The sequence below is a fragment of the Lampris incognitus genome, chromosome 7 (assembly GCF_029633865.1).
Source record: "Lampris incognitus isolate fLamInc1 chromosome 7, fLamInc1.hap2, whole genome shotgun sequence".
Taxonomy (NCBI): domain Eukaryota; kingdom Metazoa; phylum Chordata; class Actinopteri; order Lampriformes; family Lampridae; genus Lampris; species Lampris incognitus.
Window position 1 is genome coordinate 17,880,081 of NC_079217.1, and position 22,741 is coordinate 17,902,821.

Here is a 22,741-nt window from a genome sequence, read left to right on the forward strand (position 1 = left end):
TGGGGATCCCGGTTTGAATCCCCATGTTGCGTCCAGCTTGGTCGGGCATCCCTACAGACACAATTTGGCCGTGTCTGCGGGTGGGAAGCCGGATGTCGGTATGTGTCCTGGTTGCTGCACTAGTGCCTCCTCTGGTCGGTCGGGGCGGCTGTTCGGGGGGGGAGGGGTAGCTTGATCCTCCCACGCGCTACATCCCGCTGGTGAAACTCCTCTCTGTCAGGTGAAAAGAAGCGGCTGGCCACTTCACATGTGTCAGAGGAAGAATGTGGTAGTCTGCAGCCCTCCCCGGCTCGGCGGAGGGGGTGGAGCAGCGACCGGGATGGCTCGAAAAATAGGGTAATTGGCCAGATACAATTGGGGAGTACAAGGGGGGGTTGGAATAAATAAATAATAATAATCTCACATAGACAGGTGCCAATGAATGCTTGTAGTTTTGTTTTAAGTGAATAATTTTCAAGAAATTAGTCAGCATCTTAGAATCGAGATAATTTGTTCCTCTTGGTTCCCTGTCTTCATCTTTACTTCTCCAAATCTTCTGATTGCAATGAACAACATCAAACATTTTAAGGTATGCCTTGAAGGACAAATTATAAATGGGTAAACATTGGTGAAAAATGTTCAAACTTTTTCAACTTCACAGATGCACACAATGTAAAAAGGGGGTTTACATCTTTAGTTAAGTGTTGGATTTGTTGAAAATATTTTAAATTTATGTTTTAGGGCTGAATAGAGTAATAGGTTTGAATTGTTATGCCTCATGTGCAAAGTAAAGGCCAAATAAATGAAGATAAGTTAATCCTGAGATGGACGACAGTCTTGACCTTAAAGGTGATATTATTCATAATAGAACTCGAGGCAAAATATTGCACCAAAATGTAGTTTGAAAATTAAGTGTGCAAATTGGCAACTGTATGTGGTATGACTCATAAAAGACATAGTAAAGCAGTGGGAAGTTTGGGCACAGCTAAGGAATATATGTGTGAGAATAATGTTGTTCATTTTGCCCAAAAGCCACCTGCACATACATCATCATGTATGTAGGGGTTTTCTGCAGTTTTTCAGCTTCACTGCAGATTCACCCCTGTACCTAGTTCTATCATTAAACCCCATTTCTTTATGTGCAGGAAGCACTGTCATATTTAACTTGCATTTCTGGCAGCAACACTTGTACAACCATTGTTTTTTGGTTCTGCGATGCTAAAGAGGATACAGTTAGAGATGTCTATCTATGGCTTAGTGTCAACATAACGTTTGGATGCAAATTTAAAATTTTGGATTGGAGGGCAGTGGGTTTGGACCTGTTAAATGTCCCTCACTGTGAGACATCTACCTTTCAAGGGTAGGAAAATATCCAGTGTAATTAAAAAATTGGAAAGTCTAATTTACTAAGAGCAAAGCTACGGTAAAGGTTTGATAGATGCACAAAAGCTGGCTGAATATAAATCTCAGGTTTTAAAAAAAAATCATTGACTTCAGGACCTTTGTCATTGAATAGAGCTTTGGATGTGTTACACCAGGTCAGTGCTGCAGTCACTGCAGGGCATGCATATGTAGCTAATCCTGGCCAAGATGGTCACTTTGTCACATTTACTGTGTAGCAAGGTCAACAGCTGCCCTTCTACTAAACTAAACTTATCTTTGTTAAAATTTGACTTCAGTATTCCATTTTAATATTTCTATTGAAATGTGCTAATGAATTTTATGGAAACCAGCCACTGGGGACGCATAAGCCAGTGCATTCTTAGTGTCGGTCCCATTCCAGGATAAATGGGGAGGGTTATGTCAGGAAGGGCATCATGCGTAAAACCTTTGCCAAATCAAATATGCAGATCACAAGTCAGATTTCCATACTGGATCAGTCGCAAGAGGGGCGAGATTGAGACGGCTTGGACATGTGTGGAGGAGAGATGCTGGGTATATTGGGAGAAGGATGCTGAGATGGAGCTATCAGGCAAGAGGTTTATGGATGTGGTGAGGGGGGACATGTATGTGGTTGGCATGACAAAATATATATCACAAGTGTTTATCAACCCTTTGTTGTATTTTTAGACTGACTTGTTAATATTTTTTTACCTTTGCCATATGTTTGAGCTGTGTTTAAGCACCATAACTTCCTCTGGGGAGGTCCTAAAACCACATTGTTGCAGTGCAAACCTTTGCTTAAATCTAGAGAAGATGAGAGCATGACCACAGGCTTGATAAGAAACTGAAGTTATGGCCCAGACGGAATGCCTGGTTGTTATTAGTGTAGGTTACCTAAGGAATTAACTTCCTGCCAAGCGGTGGGGGTATTGACTGGTGGGAGATGCGGGTTTGGTGTTTCAACCAGGAGTCAGAGGAACATTTGTGGTCCAGTTTCCAGTCGAGACATCAGAGCCTGTCAGGTGGCCGTTGATCATGCCTTTGTTTTGAGAGGCCATGTCTACTGTGGTGGGGGATATGATCTCACCCAGTGTAACATAGGTGCCGGCAAGGAAGCCAATGAAGCCCACTAATGCGATGAGCAGGTCCTTGAGCAGCATGATCGGCCGCACATGCCGGTCTGAAAAGGTTATGAGCTCCACAAGTGGTGGGAAAATGAGGGCCAGGGCGCTACTGCTCACCGCGCCCACTAAGGAGATGACCAGGTCCAAGCGAGGGATCAGCACTGCCCAGGAGACTGCAACACACAAAAAGATGACAGGAGGGGAGAGAAGAGGGGGTTAAAATAAATATGTGCATCAGGCGAGGGAGAAGAGAAGTCAAGCATGTGGTGGGAGTAAGATGATGGGAAACAAGGAAGAGAGTAATAAACAGAGAGAGATTGATGGAATTAGGAGGAGTTATAGCCGGTGAGTATATACATGAGGCGGGAGTTGAGAAGAAGGGGGAGTACAGAGAGAAGAAAAAAGCAAGTACATAGCAGGTCCTTAAACCGAGCTTAGGGACAGATATCTGCAGGCACAAAGGTTCACCTTCAGTAGTCAACAAACACATACCATGTGGCATGCTACATCTCCCATGTAGAGAATATGTAAACAGTTTGTCCAGGCATAACCCCCCCCCCCCACTCTTTATCTTTATTTTAACATTTACATTGAGTGGGACCTCAATGTTAGCCAGCTGTTTTACTTTTCCAGAGTGGCAGTGGCTACAGGAAGAGTTTATGTTGAGCCCTCAGGTGCTGACAGTGATCCCACTTAGACTAACAGCCTCTACTTATGCAAGAAAACAGACTGGACATGGGAGGAGGAAACACTGGGTCTGTCTTAACTGATCCAGAATGTGATTGGTCATATAAATTCAAGGTACATCACAAAAAAATGTTGGCGGGTCAAAATTCAGAACAAATTAAACACTAGGAAGCAAAAAAGGAACGGATAGTTCACTTAATTAAGCATGGGGAGGTATAAGTTGCTTATCAGAAGCACCATTTTCATTATACATTATTAGCAGTGGAGTAACCAAGTATGCGCACACCAAGAAAATATTAAGGTGCAAGACAAACATTGCAAAACTAGAATGAAGAAGTAAGGTCTGCACACCAAATTGCTCCCAAAAGATCATTTATTTACAACATTTTGATCAGTTGAGGAAGATCTAACTGACTGAAACGTTGCGTTTGAGACGTGTTTTATTGAAGTTAGACTCATAGAGTTCATGGCTGGGCAAACTGAATGAGCTCCCCAAAAATCGATCGTAACTTATTACAGATGCAATGCACAACAAAAGCCTAAACAAATGATGTTATCCAGTTAACTGAAAAAGGAGATTGAGTATTAATCAGAGAGAGATGAGAAAGATTAGCCTGTGAACTTGAACTTCTCAGAATGGACCTGCTACTTGTCAATCATAAACACCCTCATTTTTTGTAGTGTCAGCTGGGCTGAGCTGCTGTTTTCAAATGCAAATGCTTTTGTTGTTAAATTGAGGGCAGAAATTGGGTTGGTTTGATTTCACAAAAAGCCACAGACACTGAATGAAATCAAAAATATATTTATCTGCGTCTCAGAGCATAAATACTCTTTTCCTGCCACTTCAGAAAAGCACATTTCTCTTTCTTTTTAACCGCAACCTCTTAATGGACTGGCAACCTTTCCAGGGTGTCACCCTGTCTTCTGCCCAAAGCACGCTGGGATATGCTCCAGCTCTCCACAGTTGTGAATTAGTTTAATCTGGTATAGACACTGAGTGAATGGACGTTTGCATAATGTCACAGACTTACATATAAATCTGTGTCTCTGTGAGTGTGCTTACGTGTCCAGACAAGGTCATGGTTTTCTTGAAATCTGAGATACAATAGATTGCTGTTTAACAGCTCAAGGTGAAGAAAAGCTGAAGAGAAGGATGATTCTCCAGCTGTATGTAAATGCTGAATAACCACTTTTTGTTGCCTGCAACTGACCTGTGGTTTCAAATACGTTTCTCAATTTGTGCAAAGCAAGCACATTTCTAAAAAAAAAAAAAAAACACAGACAATGATGTTACAGGAGAGTCACTTAGGAGGTCTCGACTCCAGACTCAACCCAAACACAATCTGCAATGACTGTTGAATTTCAGTTTGGCATGGCTCTATTGTCTTGTGTTTTTTTGCATTTATAGCTCTCCCCTACTGACATCTCCACAACCTCAGCAGAACTGAGTACACACTGTGCAGGAATCCTCATTCCAGTTCTGTATGGTACATCCTGAGCAAAATACACGAATATGGCCCATAGACAAATATTACCCAGCTGGCTGAGATTTACAGTTAACACAAACAAACAGAAAAGTTTTATAGAAATCTGCACGTTGTTAGAAATCTGTCTGAGTTCCCAGACGCTGTATGAGCCCAGGGTTGTCCTACAAGAAGAGCAGCAAATCAGAACTTGCAAACATTCTGGTTATTAGAAGCAGTCTGAGGCTGGAATAGCAATCTGTACGTGCTGTGCAGAATCATGTGATATTGACAGAGTGACCCATGTGCAGTTAATATCATGGCTTTAGTCTGTCTTTCCTGCTGGGCCACCAGTCCAATTACAGGACAAGACAATCTCTCGCTATGGCAACAACAGGAGAAAGGTATGAGGGCAGGAGGAAAGGAAAGTGATAAATACTAATGCCAAGCTTCAGAAGATACTCTTTTTCCCCCTCTCCTTTATTTTTCTCTAAAACTCTTGCCTTTCCACTCCCAAGACACTGACAGCGATATAGGCCCTGAACATCTAGAATATGTCTCTGTTAACGTCTGTGAGCTCATTTTTTATGTGAACTCTGTGGCTCGGCCTTGCTGCTTCGTGAAGTGTTTTCCATTCATCATACCAGCATTTTGTAAGTGAAATAATAAATAATGTTCTCCGGTCTACTCTTTCGCACAGCTCTACTCACCAAAATGACTTTTAACCACTTTTCCATATTCTGCTTCCAAAACTTTATCAGGGCATTATCACAATTTGGCATCCTCTTCAGAAAGCTTCTTCAGTGAGTGTGTTCACATGCAAATAAGTAAACTGATAGATGCATTATTCCAACATTAGAAACAGTCTTGTAAACTGTTTTACTGGCTTATCGTTAGTGAGGGAAGGTCCAATTCATTTTTGCTCAATCATTCAATTTATTAACACACGTAAACGGCATAGTGGGCTTAAGCAACATAACTCGAGGGGGATTGTGTTTTGTGATGTAATTCATGATAACACACCACCTCGAGTGTTCCATGGCTTTTACATAACAGTTTTACAAAGTAATGAAAATAACCCAGGAACCCAGAAATATTGTTTAGAACATATATTTTGATGTGTTTTTAATATTTGAAATGCAATTTCTTGCAAATGGCTGTGATGATCAGTGGCAGGTACATTTGGCTTGGGCCTATGACAAAATCACAGCCATGGTGTTCTTCATGATAATGCATGATAACACACAAGACTTGAGAGTCTGGAATAATGTGTAAAAAACTTAAAACAAAGGAAACTAACTAAAGAAACATGTTTACGTGAGGACTATAACTTATTGGAAGATCCAACGTACCATAGACCGATATCAAAGAGGCAATATAAGGGGTGTCTGGGTAGTGTAGCGGTCTATTCCGTTGCCTACCAACATGGGGATCGCCTGTTCGAATCAACGTGTTACCTCCGGCTTGGTCGGGCATCCCTACAGGCGAGTGGGAAGCCGGATGTGGGTATGTGTCCTGGTCAGTCGGGGCGCCTGTTCAAGAAGGAGGGGGAACTGGGGGGAATAGCGTGATCCTCCCACGTGCTGCATCCCCCTGGCAAAACTCCTCATTGTCTGGTGAAAAGAAGCGGCTGGCGACTCCACATATATGGTAGTCTGCAGCCCTCCACGGATTGGTAGAGGGGGTGGAGTAGCGACCGCGATGGCTCGGAAGAGTGGGGTAATTGGCCGGATGTAATTGAGGAGAAAAAGGGGGAACCCCCCATCCAAACAATAGGCGGTGTATACCTGATTTAGAGAAATTTGGTTATCGCCAACCATGTAAACCCTTTAATCCAAATATTGCCTTTAACTGATTACTCCCAGTAATCTGGCAATGGGTTTCGATGTAAAGGTACTCAGTCTGTCTGTTTCATGAGCCACAATACCCCTTTCAAGCTTCCCCATTTCTCTATCTCTCCTTCCTTCTCTCCATTTTAAGTCTCCATTCCCTAATCTGTCCACCGTTCATTTCTAATCCATCTCATTGAGAATTGTGCATGCCTTCTGACTCTGCCCCTTTGTCTTCCGTTCATGGACACCTCGAGCCTCTCCAGCATTGTAATCTAATGTTTCATAAACCCTCCAATCGTTCTCTCTCTGATGCATTCCCTGGCTCCTTTTTCCTTGCTCCACTCTGTTTTTCACTCAATCTTTATCTCATATTCTCCCCCCGATTTTCCCCTTCACCCCCACAGCTCCCAGGCCATATGTTGCATTTGCTCATTTTTCAACCCAGTGGTATGAAAAAAAACCTGCTCACACAGCCAAACGAACTTCTCCATATTTCTTTAACTTCAGTAGACTTAGTAGGATTGGTATCCTTATTACCGAGTGCTTTTTTGCCCCTGTGGATTATTACACTGGCTGGGAGTTTACCAGATTCCACACCACTGCATACTTGGCGTCCTTGTTAAGATGACTATGACGTTGCAATCAAGAGCACAGGGTCCTCACATCATATGCTTGTATAGTCACAAATCTTATACTTTAGGCCAGCCTTAAATCGCAAGTTCCCTCAACCTTAAATCATAAATTCCCTGTCCCATCTCCTACTTGCCAGATTAATCTAAATGATGTAAAACTGAGCCAGTCTGCATGAGGACAAATCCAAAAATACTGCAGGCAGTAGTGCCAGCTTTTTAGTAAAGAAAGTTGCTATTGGCTGCCACAAGTCGCCAGCTCAGGGTATGTGATGTCGTCTACTAATTTGCATACTATCTACATATAAATTACATCACATGGGACGGAAAAGGTTGCACTGGCAGAGAGAGAGAGAAAGTAAATGACAAAATAGCCGAAATGGTTGCAGAATTGAAACATCAAAATGATTAACTATGTGTTTACAAGACCTATACTCAAGCAAAGAAATTGTTAACCAAGAAACTGGCCTAAGAAATTATCACACCAGTCTAGATGACTAAACTATTAACTTATTCACCTAAATATACTGAATAAGCCATTTCTTTACCTTTTTCCCCCCATTTAACTGTACACCTTTCGTAACCAAAATGCAGCAGTGTGGATCACTTGCTTTGTTCATAGACTGGACTGAGACAGACACACATGAATACTGTGGGACTGGAGAAGCAGCCTTCTCTCTCACTAGACTGAGTCTCATTAGTATGGGTGGGAAGGTAAAAAACCAAAGGAGATCGGTTACGTGCCTCTACATCACTTTGTCGCTAAATGTGTTGGTGGCAAGACAAACGTTCTCCTAAAGACCAGAGAAAGTTGCTAGTTTTGCTGCTAGGCCTTCTTTTGAGGAATGATGTTGCTAAGGGGGTCTGAAAAGTCAATAAATCTAGCGGCAAAGATGCCAAATTGGGTACAGTGTTTGTAGGGCTGTGGTTTTGTACATGGAGACCCCCCCCCTTTCTCTCATTGCCCTGTCACTGAAGCACATCCGCAAAAGAAGCCCAGTGAACCCGACTGGACGAATGGAAAGCACCCAAAATGTGACATTGTTTTGCCAAGCAATGATTCCTCATTTATTTAAGAGGATTAGGCTGCCTTATTTAATATAAGGAAAGGGAGTGTGGTGGGATATGGGTTGTAAGAAGAGACTGCTGAGAAGGTGGAGGGAAAACAAGTAGAATTAGACGGAGAGAAATATAAAGAAAGAGCTCTGCATTTGATTTCCAGCATCACCTCAGTGCTAAGTGCACATCAGCTTTAATTACTTTTTGTCTCCTGCTAAAGCAGAGACCCTATTAGGATGTCTACACAAATCAAACCTCAGTCGGATAATTCTACGTCTTGAGTTACCTCTACTGCCTCAACAGTTAAGCTGCACTGAAATAAAAACCCTGAAAAGAAAACTTGTTAACATATGCGTGCGTGGCTCTGAAGCACAAAGCATCATGGTGTGATGTTGATAATCTCAGTCTTACACTCAGGGTGAATTAATGAGGATTTTCAAGGTAATTTATGAATAAGGGGTGTTAATTTAAGCAAAATTCTGCTTGAGCCCAGACTAGAGAACCTTTAAACCTGATGAAACAACAACAATAATAATAATACCCTTTATTTGTATAGCACCTTTCATACTAAACATGTAGCTTCACGTGCTTTACATTTAAAAAGGAATAAAAACACGAAGCACAAATTCAATTAAGAAGAAAGCAGGTAAAGGTAAAGTACTTAGCATTGCAGAGAAAGCCATTTGACAGCTCAACTAATAATAAAGACATTTAAAGGCATAACAAAAGGTCATTTAAAAACAACTTGTGGCACTCCATATGATGCATGCACACCGTAAGAAGTGGTGCGAGAAAAAGACTAGGCTAGACTAAATAAATAAATTAACGGCAGAAAGGATCAGATTTGTACCTGGGAAAGGTAGAGTGACAGATATATTAAAGTTTGCAATAGCAAAGCTGAGAAGGTAGCAACTCCTTGCCAAATCAAGTCAAGAAAAAAGAAATCATTTCAAAAAGACTGCCAAGCGACAATGAGCAAATATTTGTCAGGCTTGCAGAATCAAATACTGACAAACTTTCAGAAAGTGATGAGACAGAATCTTCCTCAATAGCTTTGAGGAGCATATGTACACTTAATTTTTCTGAACCACTTCTAATTACATCCGCACATATTATTTTTTTTTCCAATGAAGCGCAAGACAGGAAAAAGTCTAGAATATCAAAATAGCTGTAAAAAGCACACACACACACATGCACACACACCACAAAATTAATTTCTTAGCCAAACAGAGGAAACACTGTCGGTGTGGCAGTGACGGCCTCCTGATGGTCTTGAGCATTCTCAATGTACTATGCTACAGAGCCACACCAGCCTTTTCTTTGTCCAGTGATTTTCTTCTACCGATCATCTAGCGTGTTGTTTATCCCCTGCTGTCCCCAGAAACTCACAGTCCCCTCTTGTCACTGTGGTTTACTTTTAGCTGTAAAGCTGTTCCTCTGGGATCCCACTGTGATAGCATCGTGTAATGGGCATTCATCAGGATTCTAATTAAGTGATTAGGAGGCGTTGGAGGACAGGCAAGCGCTTCAATAACCATTTTAATAACTTTTCTGATCATTAGGCGACAGCTCGATATTTGTGTGTTGCCAGGGTGGCTTTGTGGGACCAAACTGTAGAACCTTGAAGGGAGACTTTACCCCCTTAGTTTACCTCTCCGGTGTGTGGGATAGGAGCATTAAACGAGAAAGTACCCTCACCGCTGGAAAGTATTATGCATCAGTTTACACATTTTTCCTGCTGTGTGGCATGTTTTGCCCAACCACACACACACACACAATATCCTGAACTTGGTTTTTAATAAGAGCATGATTCCCTAACTTTAACCAATTCGCCCAACCCTAAGTATTTTACTTACTTCATTCCATTTTTTTTAAAATTCATTTTTAAATATTTTTCCCCCTCCATTAAGGTTTAGATTTAATTTTTTCATTCACTTTGCTTTTTATTTTTTATTCATAGTATTTTTGGTTTTCTTTTTAACCCTATTAAGAGATAAAACAAGATAAAAGGAGCTGCTTTCTTCTTTAATCCTTCCCTACTTTTTTTTTATCCGTGCACTTTTGCATGGGCACAAAAGCACATGTAAAATGCATTGCATTGCATTATAAATATATGGAATGGGCTACTTATAGTTTTATTGATTGATTTGAGTTTTCAAATATGCACCTATTCTGGGCTCAAAAGAAACCCCTTGCGCTAGCTTTGTTTGTTAAAAAGGGCATCAGAACAAAATGAGTGTGTGGTTGCATCAGATCTTTAGCTTTACGGAGCAGTTGGGAGTGTTTCGATTAATTCAGGAGCTACGTTTACACAGCTCTGTGAAACTGCTTTCCACCCAGTGTCTCTGTATAATTCAGTGTTGTATCATAGAGTTCTGGTAATTTGGAGAGCCATAAAATCGAGTGTTCTTCCATTTTTCCTCTTATTCAATGTTGGCATCTCTATTGGGTGTACAGTACTAAACCTCCACAGTGCTCTGTGGAAAAAAGCTTGACTAGTCTGAGTTTTGGGTGCATCCATTCTATGGCCATGTGTTTATGCATGGCACGACACAGACAATTGGGTTTGAAGGCAAAAGGGTGGAATGAGCTCTTTTGGTGTAAAACCGCTATAACTTTTTAATGCTAATATTGTGGCGGACACTAGGGGCTATGCCTCTCACCCAGCAGGACTGTGAGCTGGGGGCGTGGTTTACGTTCCCGGGCTCGCCGGTGCAGGGTTGTTCCTGCTGCAGTTGGCTTTTGGAGTTGAGGAATAAACATCAAACTCGCCTTGGTCTCCCGTGTTTTTCCTCATCCTGCCACATTGGTGACCCCGACGTGATATGTTTGGAGCAGAAGAGGAGTGTGAATCCACTTCGGCCACGCCGCCCCAACTCTCACAGCCGGCCGTTCTCGCCGCGGCTGTGAAGCTCCCAGAGTTCTGGCAGAGCGACCCGGCCTCGTGGTTCCAGCATGTCGAGGCGCTGTTCCACCTGCGTGGAATCTCGGCGGACGACTCCAGATACTATCTGGTCGTCGCTGCGCTGGACCAGCAGTCCACACGCCGGGCCATGCAGCTGTTGCGCGCCCCTCCGCAACACGATAAATACGTCGCCCTCAAGCGCTCGGCTTTGGCTAACTCCCCGTGTCTGGCCGCTGGTGACTGCCGAGGTTTGGCTGAGGAGGCCGATCGGGTCCTGCTGGCTACCAGACGGTTCTCTGTGCAGAGTGTGGCATCGGAGCCTCTGCAGCCGACGTCGGAGGACGCGGACCCGTCAGTGGTGGCTGAAGTGACTGCCCGGAGACGGCGCGGGAGTGGCCTCTGTTTCTTCCACCAGCGGTTCGGCGGCAAAGCGAGGCGCTGCGTCCCTCCGTGCACGTTTGAGGCGGCGGGAAACTCCCGGGCAGCGCTCAGTAGCAGCTGTGGGCGCTGGCGGACGTAGTGAGCTGCTCTTCATTAAGGACACGATGTCAGGAAGACGGTTTCTGGTGGACTCAGGCTCGCAAAAGAGCCTACTGCCTCCTGCTAAGACAGACAGGTCGGCCGAAGGCGGCGGCCCACAGTTAAGTGCAGCTAACGGTTCGTCCATTGCGACGTTTGGCACAAGGTTGGTGACTGTTTGCTTCCACGGGCGCCATTTTGAGTGGGACTTTGTAGTGGCCGCCATTACTGTTCCTATTATCGGCGCGGATTTTCTGTGTGCTAATGGTCTGCTGGTTGATGTTGCAAACCGCCGTTTAATTGATGCCGTGTCTTTCGCCACTGTTCCGTGCGAGACAGGGGGAGCCGGGCCGTTAACACACGCTAACTTTTTAGCATTAGGGGATGTTTTTCAGCGTTTGCTGGCGGATTTTCCATCGGTGACTACGCCTGCCTTTTCCACCGCGGTTACTAAACACGGGGTAGAACATTTCATTCCCACTCTGGGACCGCCAGTTTTTGCGCGCCTCGACGCGGTAAAATTGGCTATTGCTAAGGAGGAGTTCGCCATCATGGAGCATCTGGGTATAGTGAGGCGTTCCAACAGCCCGTGGGCCTCGCCGCTTCACATGGTGCCCAAGGCGGATGGGTCGTGGCGGCCTTGCGGCGATTTTCGCCGCCTGAACAACGTCACCGCCAATGACCGCTAGCCCATCCCACACATACAGGACTTTTCCATACGCCTGGCAGGTACCACTATTTCCTCTAAGGTGGACCTGGTGCGCGGCTATCATCAGGTTCCCGTGCGCGCAGAGGACGTGCCCAAGACCGCAGTGATCACCCCGTTTGGGCTTTTTGAGTTCATGCGCATGCCTTTTGGCTTGAAGGGGGCAGCGCAAACCTTTCAGAGGCTGATGGACTCGGTGTTGCGTGACCTTGCTTTCGTATTCGTTTATCTCGACGACATATTAGTGGCCAGTCCGTCAGCTGAAGAGCACCTGGCGCACCTGAAACAGGTTTTCCGTCGTCTGGACGAACACGGCCTGATAGTCAACCCGGCCAAGTGTCAGTTTGGACTGCCGGTGATTGACTTCTTGGGTCACCGCATTTCGCCGCAAGGCGCGGTCCCGTTGCCTTCTAAGGTGCAAGCGGTGGCGGAATTTCCCCGCCCAGTCTGTTAAGGCATTGCAGGAATTCTTGGGCATGGTGGATTTCTATAACCGTTTCCTCCCTCGCGCTGCCCACCTCCTTCAGCCACTTTACGAAGCCCTGCGGCTTAAGAAGGCTAACGACCCTGTCGACTGGACTCCCGAACAGGTTCAGGCCTTTGACGGAGCTAAGTGCGCCCTGGCTAACGCTGCCCTCCTCGCCCATCCCACATCCACGGCGTCCATAGCAGGCTCGTAGCCAGAAACATATTTTGGGGGGGGGGGGTCGGGCAACACTGCTGAAAGCTACCGGTAAATAAAATTCCCACACTGTATACTATAGCCTAATACCCAACCGTATGGTAAATGTCAACGTATTAATGGCCCATAGATAATCATCAATGCATTAATAAATAAAAGTGGGTCTTACCTTATAAAAGCAGGTCCAATCGTCTTTTTTGTCTGCAAAAGATGTCCAGTACCTCTTCCGGCGTCACCACAATGTCTCTGTGCTCCGAGAGCAATGTCAGTCCATTAAGCCGTCTTTCCGTTATTGTACTGCGCATTTTGTCCTTGATCCTTCCCAGACGGGAAAAACTTCTCTCGACATGGGCACTGGTGACAGGAAGCGTGGTCAAAACGCGGAGAAGCTTGAAGATGCTTAGAAACATCTCGCTGTTACAGGCATTTAATGCCTCAATGGCATTTTGTGGAACATAAGTTGCAGCTTTCCATTTATCCCGCCAGGTGTCAATTTCTGACTTTACAACTTCCAGATGCGGTGACACTTCAGGATACAGGTTGGAGAGCGCTTGAGCTGAGCTGTCGTTCAGCATGCTGAACTTAGATGGCAGTAAGGAGCAGAGGTTGGAGATCACATTTCTGTGTTTGCTGAAGCGTTCCTTCATCTGTGATGAATGAAAGTCAAGCATGACTATGAAAAGCTTTTGCCGGTAGTGATTTTCACTGGCCTTCAATGGATCCTCATTGCAGTCCGCGCCTCTTCGTGGTCGAAATTCAACCCCATACTTGGCTGCTTGGGAAGAGGTCTTTTGGAAAATCTGCCTGAACTCCATCTCAGAGTTAGCCCTCATCTCATCTACCTGCTTAATAACAGCATCAGCAGCTGAAACGCAACTCACCAAGTCACAATTTTCCTTCTGAAGGAAGGTGGACAGGTGGTAGGGTTTTGCAAGCATCTTCTCACTCACATTCATGGACAGCATGAATTCTGCATTGTCAGTTGAATTAAAGAGCTGAGTGGCTTTGACAGATGTGTCTCCTGTGAAGGTTTCACTGATTTTCTGCAGGCTGGATCGCACAGGGTCTAAAAGCTCGTTGAATGTAAATATTGCGTCGTGGCGTTCGACCCATCTCGTTTCACACAACTTCGTCAGTCGCGTTTTCTTGCAGTCGGGTAAAAGACGCTCCATCTCGTGTCGCAGACTGGCAGACCGCAAAGCCGAATCATGGAAAAAAGTGCAGATTTCCGAGACAATTCCAAAGCAATTTCGCACCATTTGTACAGTGCAGCACTTGTTTAGGACCAAATTCAAACTGTGGCTGGCACAGTGCACATAAACTGCTTGCTTGTGCGTCTCTCTGATTTTAGCTTGGGCACCATTTAAACGGCCACTCATGACAGATGCGCCGTCGTATCCCTGGCCACGTAAAAACTGTAAATCAACGCCTGCATTCGTCAACTGACTTTCAATTGAATTGGCGATTGCCTCCCCGGTTAACTTCTCGATATCAACAAAGGACAAAAAATCCTCTCTGATGCTATATTGGCTGTCATGCTGGTTCACGTATCTGACACAGACAGAAAGCTGCTCCCGCCCTGAAACAGCTATCATTTCATCTGCCAACACAGCGAAACACTGCGCGGAGTTTGTTTTCTGCACCAGTTTGTTTGTTATCACATCTCCAATTATGCTGATTATTTCATTTTGTACATCAGGACTGCAGTAGCTAGCATTTGCTGCACATTTACTCAAGTGTTGTAACAGTACCGTGTTGCCAGATGTAGCCCTAAACCTGAGTAAAGCCTTGAAATTTCCGTCATTGTGAGTTGGCTCATTCAATGTCACTGGTCCTGAATCAATATCACCTCTCAGGGCGAGTTCTTGGCGACCGCAAAAAATTAATGTTGCAATGATGCTTTTGAGTTTTTCTCTGTTTTCTTGAACTCGCTTTTTTCTCTCTGAATCTAGCCTCAGTGAAATTGCATCCATTTTATTGTTGAGAACCATTTGGAAATTGTCCGCTTTCAAACTTGCATCCTTGTGATATGCCTTTTGTGCATGGTCTTTGAACGTCTCTAAAGCATGTTTCCAGTCTGAGAAGTGGACATTAATTAGCTTGCCAGCTTTTCTGTGCCCTCCCTTGCCCACATGCTCGACTGCAAACGCAACACAGTGCTTACAAAAACAACCGTCGGACCTTGTTGAGTATACTAGCCAGCTAAACTGGTCAATCCAGTGACGTTGGAAACGTAGTTTACCTCCTAGTTTTGTAGGGAATGTTTGTCCGATATTGGCCGTCCAGTCCAGTGAGTATCTTTCTCTTCTCTGTTCGTCTGATATTTTCCCACCAATATAATCCACAATGTCGTGTGAAAACGTTTCCGAGGTAGAGGACGGCGGGCCGGGTCTGCTAACTCTGGCTCCGTCTCCGAGGAGGAGGGCAGTGGGTCTGGTAACACTTGCTCCGGAAAATCGGTAACGTTAGTAACCAGATCATCTGTAATGTTCTTGTTTTTCCTTTTTTGAGTCGGGACACGTTGAAACAAAAAAATCACTGATTTTACGAATATTAACTTTACTGCTCCTGCCTGATTTACAGGTAGCTTTCGGCGGCTCCATTGCTTTTGAAAAGCAAACTATAGATCGACCATTTAGCTAGCATAACCAGTGGCAGGTTGCTTAGCTGACTCGTCAGACCCCTGAGCCAATCAAAAGCCTGTGATTTTATTTGTTTTACGAAACAGACCAATAAGATACATCATGTTTGGAAACAAATTAACTGACAGGTTTAACGCCTGTCAGTCACAATAGATGCAGTGTATGAGTAGGCTACAGGGGCGGTGACAAATAATCAAAACGATAACTAAATAATTATTGGTGCCATTTCAGACGGGCCGTGGGGTTTCGGGGGGGGGGTTCAGACACGGAAACCACCTACCTGGCTACGTGCCGGGTCCATAGCTTTAACAACCGATGCGTCTGACATAGCCGTGGGGGCTGTGGTTGAACAGCGTGTGGCAAATGCGTGGCAGCCACTCGCATTTTTTAGCCGCAAACTGCGGGATAGCGAGCGCAAGTACAGCGTTTTTGACCGGGAGTTGCTGGCACTGCACCTTGCAACCCGACATTTCCGCATCCTGCTGGAGGGTCGCCCATTCACGGCTTATGTGGATCATAAGCCGCTGACTTTTGCCATGTCCAAGGTGACTGAGCCGTGGTCTGCTCGTCAACAGCGCCACTTAGCGGCGATCTTCGAGTTCACAACGGACATTCAGCATGTGGCCGGGAAGTCCAACCCTGTTGCTGATTGTCTGTCGCGTGTGCTTGTGTGTCCTGTGCACCTCGGTGTGGATTTCTCCGCTATGGCTGCCGACTAGCCCAGCGACCCGGACGTCCTTGCCCTTAGGTCAACGCGTACCGGTCTCAAGCTAGAGGACGCTGTGATGCAGGAAGGCAGTCCTGCCCTCCTCTGCGATGTCTCCACGGGCCGTCCCCGCCCCGTTGTTCCAGTGGCCTGGCGCCGTCGAGTTTTCGATTCGATTCACTCCCTCTCGCACCCTGGAGTTCGGGTGTCGGTGAAGTTGGTCGGTTCCAAGTTCGTCTGGCCTGGCCTCCGTAAGGACGTCAGGGGGTGGGCAGCTGCATGTGTAGCGTGCCAGCGAGCTAAGGTCCACCAGCACACTAAATCGCCCCTCGAACCGTTTCCGATCCCGGCCAGACGTTTCGACCACGTGCATGTGGACCTGGTGGGCCCTCTACCTTCTTCACAGGGTTTTACGCACCTGCTCACAATGGTAGATCGGACCACCAGGTGGCCAGAGGCTGTCCCTCTATCCTCCACAACATCCTCGGATGTTGCACGCGCTTTTCTTTCCTCCTGGGTCGCCCGTTTCGGCACTCCGTCAGATATCACCTCAGACAGGGGCCCCCAGTTCGTGTCAGAGCTCTGGTCGGCACTTGCGCGATCCTTGGGTGTGCAGGTACACCGCATTACCGCGTATCACCCTCAGGCTAACGGGTTGTGTGAACGTTTTCACCGGTCGCTCAAGGCAGCGGTGCGCACGGCCGTCTCGGAGGGTAACTGGATGGCTCGTTTACCTTGGGTAATGCTCGGGTTGCGTTTGGCTCCTAAGGAGGAACTCGACACGTCACCCGCTGAGCTGGTGCTCGGTCAGCCGCTCTGCGTCCCTGGGGAATTTTTGCCTGGGAGTTCCGCTCCTCGACCCCGTCCGGCCATTTATCCTTTTTTGTCCGACAGCACTCGGGTTCCAGGCCCCGTTCACCACTGTTTTCCGCGGTCATTCATGCCTGCGGAGCTCATGTCGGCTCGTTTTGTTTTTGTACGGCATGATGCTCACCGCTCGCCCCTCCAACCCCCATACGATGGCCCATTTCGGGTTCTTGAGACGGGTCCTAAGGGTTTTGTGCTAGATGTGGGTGGGCGTAGGGAGCGTGTCACGCTTGATAGGCTTAAACCGGCGCACAGGGTGGCAGGCGAAGTTGTGTTTCCGGCCCAGGTTCCCCGTCGGGGTCGTCCTCCTTCCAGGACCCCGGCAGTGTCTTCACGGGTTAAGCGTTCTGCTTCTCAGCCGGCTTTGGACTGTGTTTCACTTGCTGTTTTGGCTGAGGGACGGCGCAGCCGTTATGGCAGGCTGCTTAAGCCTCCAGTGAGACACTAATTTTCTTTCCAGGAGTCCCTTCTGGGTGTTCGGGGGGGGGGGGGGGGCTGTGTGGCGGACACTAGGGGCTATGCCTCTCACCCAGCAGGACTGTGAGCTGGGGGAGTGGTTTACTTGCCCGGGCTCGCCGGTGCAGGGTTGTTCATGCTCCAGTTGGTTTTTGGAGTTGAGGAATAAACATCAAACTCGCCTTGGTCTCCTGTGTTTTTCCTCATTCCTGCCACAATATGACACTTTTCAACCTCCGTGAAGTTGGCACCCCATATAATCAGAATACGGATACAAATCATTCGTTAGTGCTGCGTTTGTGCTGTAATGATTTTTGAGTTTAAGCATTATATTGTAGCGAATTCGGGGCACAACGCAGCCACAGGAACTGCCGCGGCCGGGAAGCGAACCGCGATGTCTCCTGCGGTGCGGGCGATATGGGTTCGCTTCCCGGCCGCGGCAGTTCCTGTGGCTGCGTTGTCCCCTGAATTCGCTACATTGGTGTCAGAAGTGGGATGGAGCGACCGTAAGGCCATCGGAAGCGTATGCGCCCTGAGGCGTGAAGGAGCTGATGTGCTTAAGCGCGCGGACGCGCTTCGCGAAGGAGGGGGGTAATGTAACGTGCATGGATAAGAAGACACGCCGGCCGCTGGCTCGCGGATCTGACCCTTTAGTCGAGCGGTTAGCGATGTCTCCTGCGGTGCGGGCGACACGGGTTCGTTTCCCGGCCACGGTAGTTCCTGTGGTTGCGTTGTCCCCCGAATTCGCTACAATATGTATAGGCAGTGGCGTCACTCTGCACCCCATTGAGGTCCAGATTGTTCAAAACTGGTCTCGTTTGTTAGTGCTCGTTGTGCCGTTAAAATAAACATTTGTGCTGTAAGGTCTTTTGAGATATTAAGCATTGTATTTTATAGGCTATGCCGTTACCCTGCACCCCATTATCGTCCAAATCGTTCAAAACTGGCCTCGTTTGTTAGTGCCCAGTTTGTGCCGTTACAATAAACTTCTGTGCTCTTTTAGTATTTCAGAAATAAAAATAATTTTTGTGGCGACCCGGCGTAGAATGAGTCGAGAGGCGGGGATGTGCCCCTGTGCTCCCCCAGCAAGGAGCCGCCGACAGTCGGAGCGACCGCCTGCCCCGGTCGCTACAGTATTTTACTCAATAAACTACACATTTCTCAACTCCATTGTCGTCAAAATCGTACCAAAGTGGCGTCACTCCTTTGCGCCCAATGTCTGCCCTTAAACAGAGTATGAGAGAATGAGACAACCAGCGCTCATCGTTTGCCTTCGCTCGTCTGTATGGAATGACGGAGAGGAGCGCGAGTCTCTCGGCGCATCGAGGCATTACCAATCGATCGACGCACCGTTAACCCAGACAAGAACCCGCATTACCTATCTGGGCTGTTTACACTAACCTTATACCAATAACCTCAGCAACACAGCCGAAACAACAATGACGTCATATGTTAGGGAAATGGAATCCGAGGAGTGCAATTGCATAACTGAAATGAATGAAATTGTTATCTGCTCTACCCGTTTGTGCAATTACATGTGCTCTCTGAAGAAGTATGAAGTTTTTTTCCCCGCCTGGCCACACTTAACCTAATCCACTTGAATTATTAAATAATCATTTGAAATGGTATATTGTTTTTTTTCATGTGATGTTTATTTTCAGAGATAACAGCAAATATATTTCCTCAGGGAAACAGAAGACTGAGGGTTAGTGATGCGGTAACCTCACAGCAACAACAATAAAAAGTAAAAAAAAAAATCAATCCTTAAAAATAGCTGCAAAATCGTAGTCCAACAAAAGGCTTCGCAAATTTTTTTTGCAATGTCCTTGTTTCAGGATCATTCAATGTGTCCATCAGGAATAGAATATAGCCTGTTTGTTCAAACCTATTTACAAAAGTTTTCTGTTGTGTAAATCAGATTATGATTAGGGCTTTTAACTTTCCTTTGTGAAAAACACAGCATGGGGTTGTATTTTTGTTTTTTCAGAGGCAGTTGTGACCTCACAAGAAAGGTCATCATATTTCTCCCCAGATCAAGGAGAATCTTCTGCAGTAGGCCACATAGTGACCAAGGGCATCCCTTGATGGCCCTGATACGAATGCAACAGTTCCTCGTAGTGTGACTGATTCTTTGTTTAGTAGCAAGTTGACTGGAAATTCAGTGGGTAATTAGTGTCCACACCTGTTTCTATGCATACTAGCTGTCCAGTAGTGTAGCTGTGTGTGACTGAGCCATGGCAGAGCAATTTCAATGATGAAAGGTCACATTTCAAGCTATGTGGGCCCTCATCAGGTAATTTCAATGGCCTCAAACATGTGGATGGATTGAGTAGTAATCCATCTTCCAGTGCAGCTTGTAGCCGACCCATTTGTCCTGCTTGTAAAATGCTAACATTGACAGGGAGCAGAGGGATTTCCCTTGAATGTCCTATGCTTCGTCAACAGTATGGGGAGGAGCACTGACTCTTACTTGTCACACTAGCAACTTGCTTCATAGTTGTAGTGAAGACATGAGCTATATGAGTTATCATGCTTGAAGAGACCATGTTTTATATTACTGATTTCTGCCTCAACACTGGCAGAACTTGCAGTAGGGTTTTCACTTTTAATGTGAGGCACCATTATGCCTGTCCAAATAGGCAGGTTGTAATGAAGGTTTGCTAACTCTGACTGTAATTGTATCTGGTTGGGAATACGTGACCACTGGTGCATCGGCAAGAATGCAAGGATGTTATCTTCAAAGATGTTTATTGAAAATAAATGGTGGGTGTGTATGGTTGATTTGCTGCACGCACACACACTTTAGAATGGGAAGAGCTCCATAACTGGCTTGAAAGAATATTTGTAAAGTCTTTCTCGAATTCTCCAACTCCTCACGGCAACCTGATAGCCCAATGTATCGCACCTTCACGAGTTTCCTTCATCATCTGTTCTAATAACAAGGGCGCTGATTGGCTGATCCCCACCATCGTATCAAGTGACTAAACAACTATAATATGCAATGAACAAGTCCTTCATCACAGCCGCCCCCAAATTTGCACGGTCAAATTTGCTGTCCCTGAGAAGGACTGGCGGTCTCTGGTGCTGTCTCAGGTATGACAGGAAGTAGGACGAGACGGGCAACTGGCCGAGTGTAGTTCAAAATATTCACCTGGATTTCTGCTGTCCTGATCCTCCCATCTGCACTGGGAATGACCTTGGTGAGGTGGCCAATAGGCCAAAGTCCACTCGGGAGCTGTGGGTCCACAATCATGGCCACAACCCCAGGTTGTAGGGGTGCCGTCTCTGTCAGCCACTTGGTGCGTTACTGCAGGGCTGGAAGGTAGTGTCTGATAAATTTCCTCCAGAATTGGTTGGCTAGGACCTGTGTGTGTCTCCAACAATGACGGCTTAACAGCTCGGACTCCGTGTACATCACCTGAAGCAGCGATGGGTCAGGCCGCCCCATCAAGAGCAGGTTTGGTGTTACTGGGTCTGGGTCTGCGATGTCACTGGATACATACCCCAGGGGCTTTGAGTTCAGGATGCACTCTACCGTGACCAGTATCGTGCGCAGAACTTCTTCTGTTACAGTCTGCATCTGGATCGTGGCATACAGGGCAGTTTTAATCGATTTGAATTACCTCCCTTTCATACATGAAAAGCATCTTTAAAATTGACCTGTTCCATGTCATTGCCTTTTATGGATGGAAGCGAGACACATCCTTCTGAAAAAACTTTTTTTTTTAGTTGCGTCTTATAAAAAGCCCCCTCCTTTGATGAAGCTTCAGGAGCTCAATGGCACAAAAGTAGGCACTGTACACAAGTCAGATCTCTCGTGTGCTGAAATTGTAGGCCATATTGCACAGCAAATGCGGAGGAAGTTTGTTACAAAAATTAAGATCCATTCAAAAATCAGCATCACCATTGATGAAAGCACAGTACATGGACATGCTTATCTCATTATATATGTGAGATGTGATGTGAGTGGGAAAAGGATGTGGATAATGTATTTTTAGAATTAACTGTATTGCTCACCGTTAGCACTGTATTGTATGTGATGGGTGTTGATGAGGACTGGATCCCTTGTAGGCATCCTGGCCTATTTCTGTTGGTATTTACAATGCTCATCATGTGTGTATTGTTATAGGCAGGTTTGTTGCTACGTGACCCTCACATTTAATGTCTTAATTGTACCGAGAAATGACTGTGCTCATCTGTATGTGATGGGTAACTTTAACTGTTGTTGATGAGGACTCAATCCCTTGCAGGCAGGCTTGCATGCTTTTTCTTTTTAATTTAATGCTCATACATTTGTGTGTTTAAAGACCGTTTTGCTATTTGAGCCGAGAAACTATGCAGAGCCTACTGTGCCCTGCTTTAGTTGGCCATATTGCAGCATACTGTGATGTTTGGTTTTGATATCCGTGTGGAGGGTTGATGTGGTCATTAACTGATTATGTTATATTATGTTGCTGTTGTTGAATTCATGGTTCACCTTATCCAGACGATGTGGAACTACAAGACAGCAAACCCAGGCCACATTACATGAGTCAAAATACATGTATTTTGAATGTTTTCAATGAACAGATCGCTCATAGATTGCTTTGTTAAGGCTCTTGTTTGCATTTTTTTACATGGACTGAGTCACAGAGTCACACTCAGCACTTTCTTTGAGGCACGTGCAAGTGCCCCCCGGTATAAAAAAAAAAAAGTGAGCTCCCCCGAAAGCCATGGTATAGTTCGTACACTGTAGTCCTGGCTGAGAGAGGTGGGCAGTCCTGCCTGATAAGTCACAAGTCTCCAGAAACGGCATTGACAAACAACGATACCAGTTTTAAACTATTTGGACAACAGTAGGGTGCAAAATGAAGTCACACGTTCAAAAAGTATTGTTCTAGGCATATACACTACCGTTCAAAAGTTTGGGATCACCCAAAAAATGTTGTGTTTTCCATGAAAAGTCACACTTATTCACCACCATATGTTGTGAAATGAATAGAAAATAGAGTCAAGACATTGACAAGGTTAGAAATAATGATTTGTATTTGAAATAAGATTTTTTTTACATCAAACTTTGCTTTCGTCAAAGAATCCTCCATTTGCAGCAATTACAGCATTGC

The 22,741-nt window shown here is 45.7% G+C and overlaps 1 protein-coding gene across 1 annotated transcript in view; it reads right to left on the reverse strand.

Annotated features, from left to right (window-relative positions):
- Positions 1-2,321: 2,321 nt before the first annotated feature.
- slc36a4 (solute carrier family 36 member 4) overlaps positions 2,322-22,741 on the reverse strand; it is a 346,510-nt gene continuing 326,090 nt past the window's right edge. The window contains exon 11 of the mRNA XM_056282801.1: positions 2,322-2,659. Coding sequence (XP_056138776.1) covers positions 2,322-2,659 — 338 coding nt within the window. The remainder of the gene's footprint in view (positions 2,660-22,741) is intronic.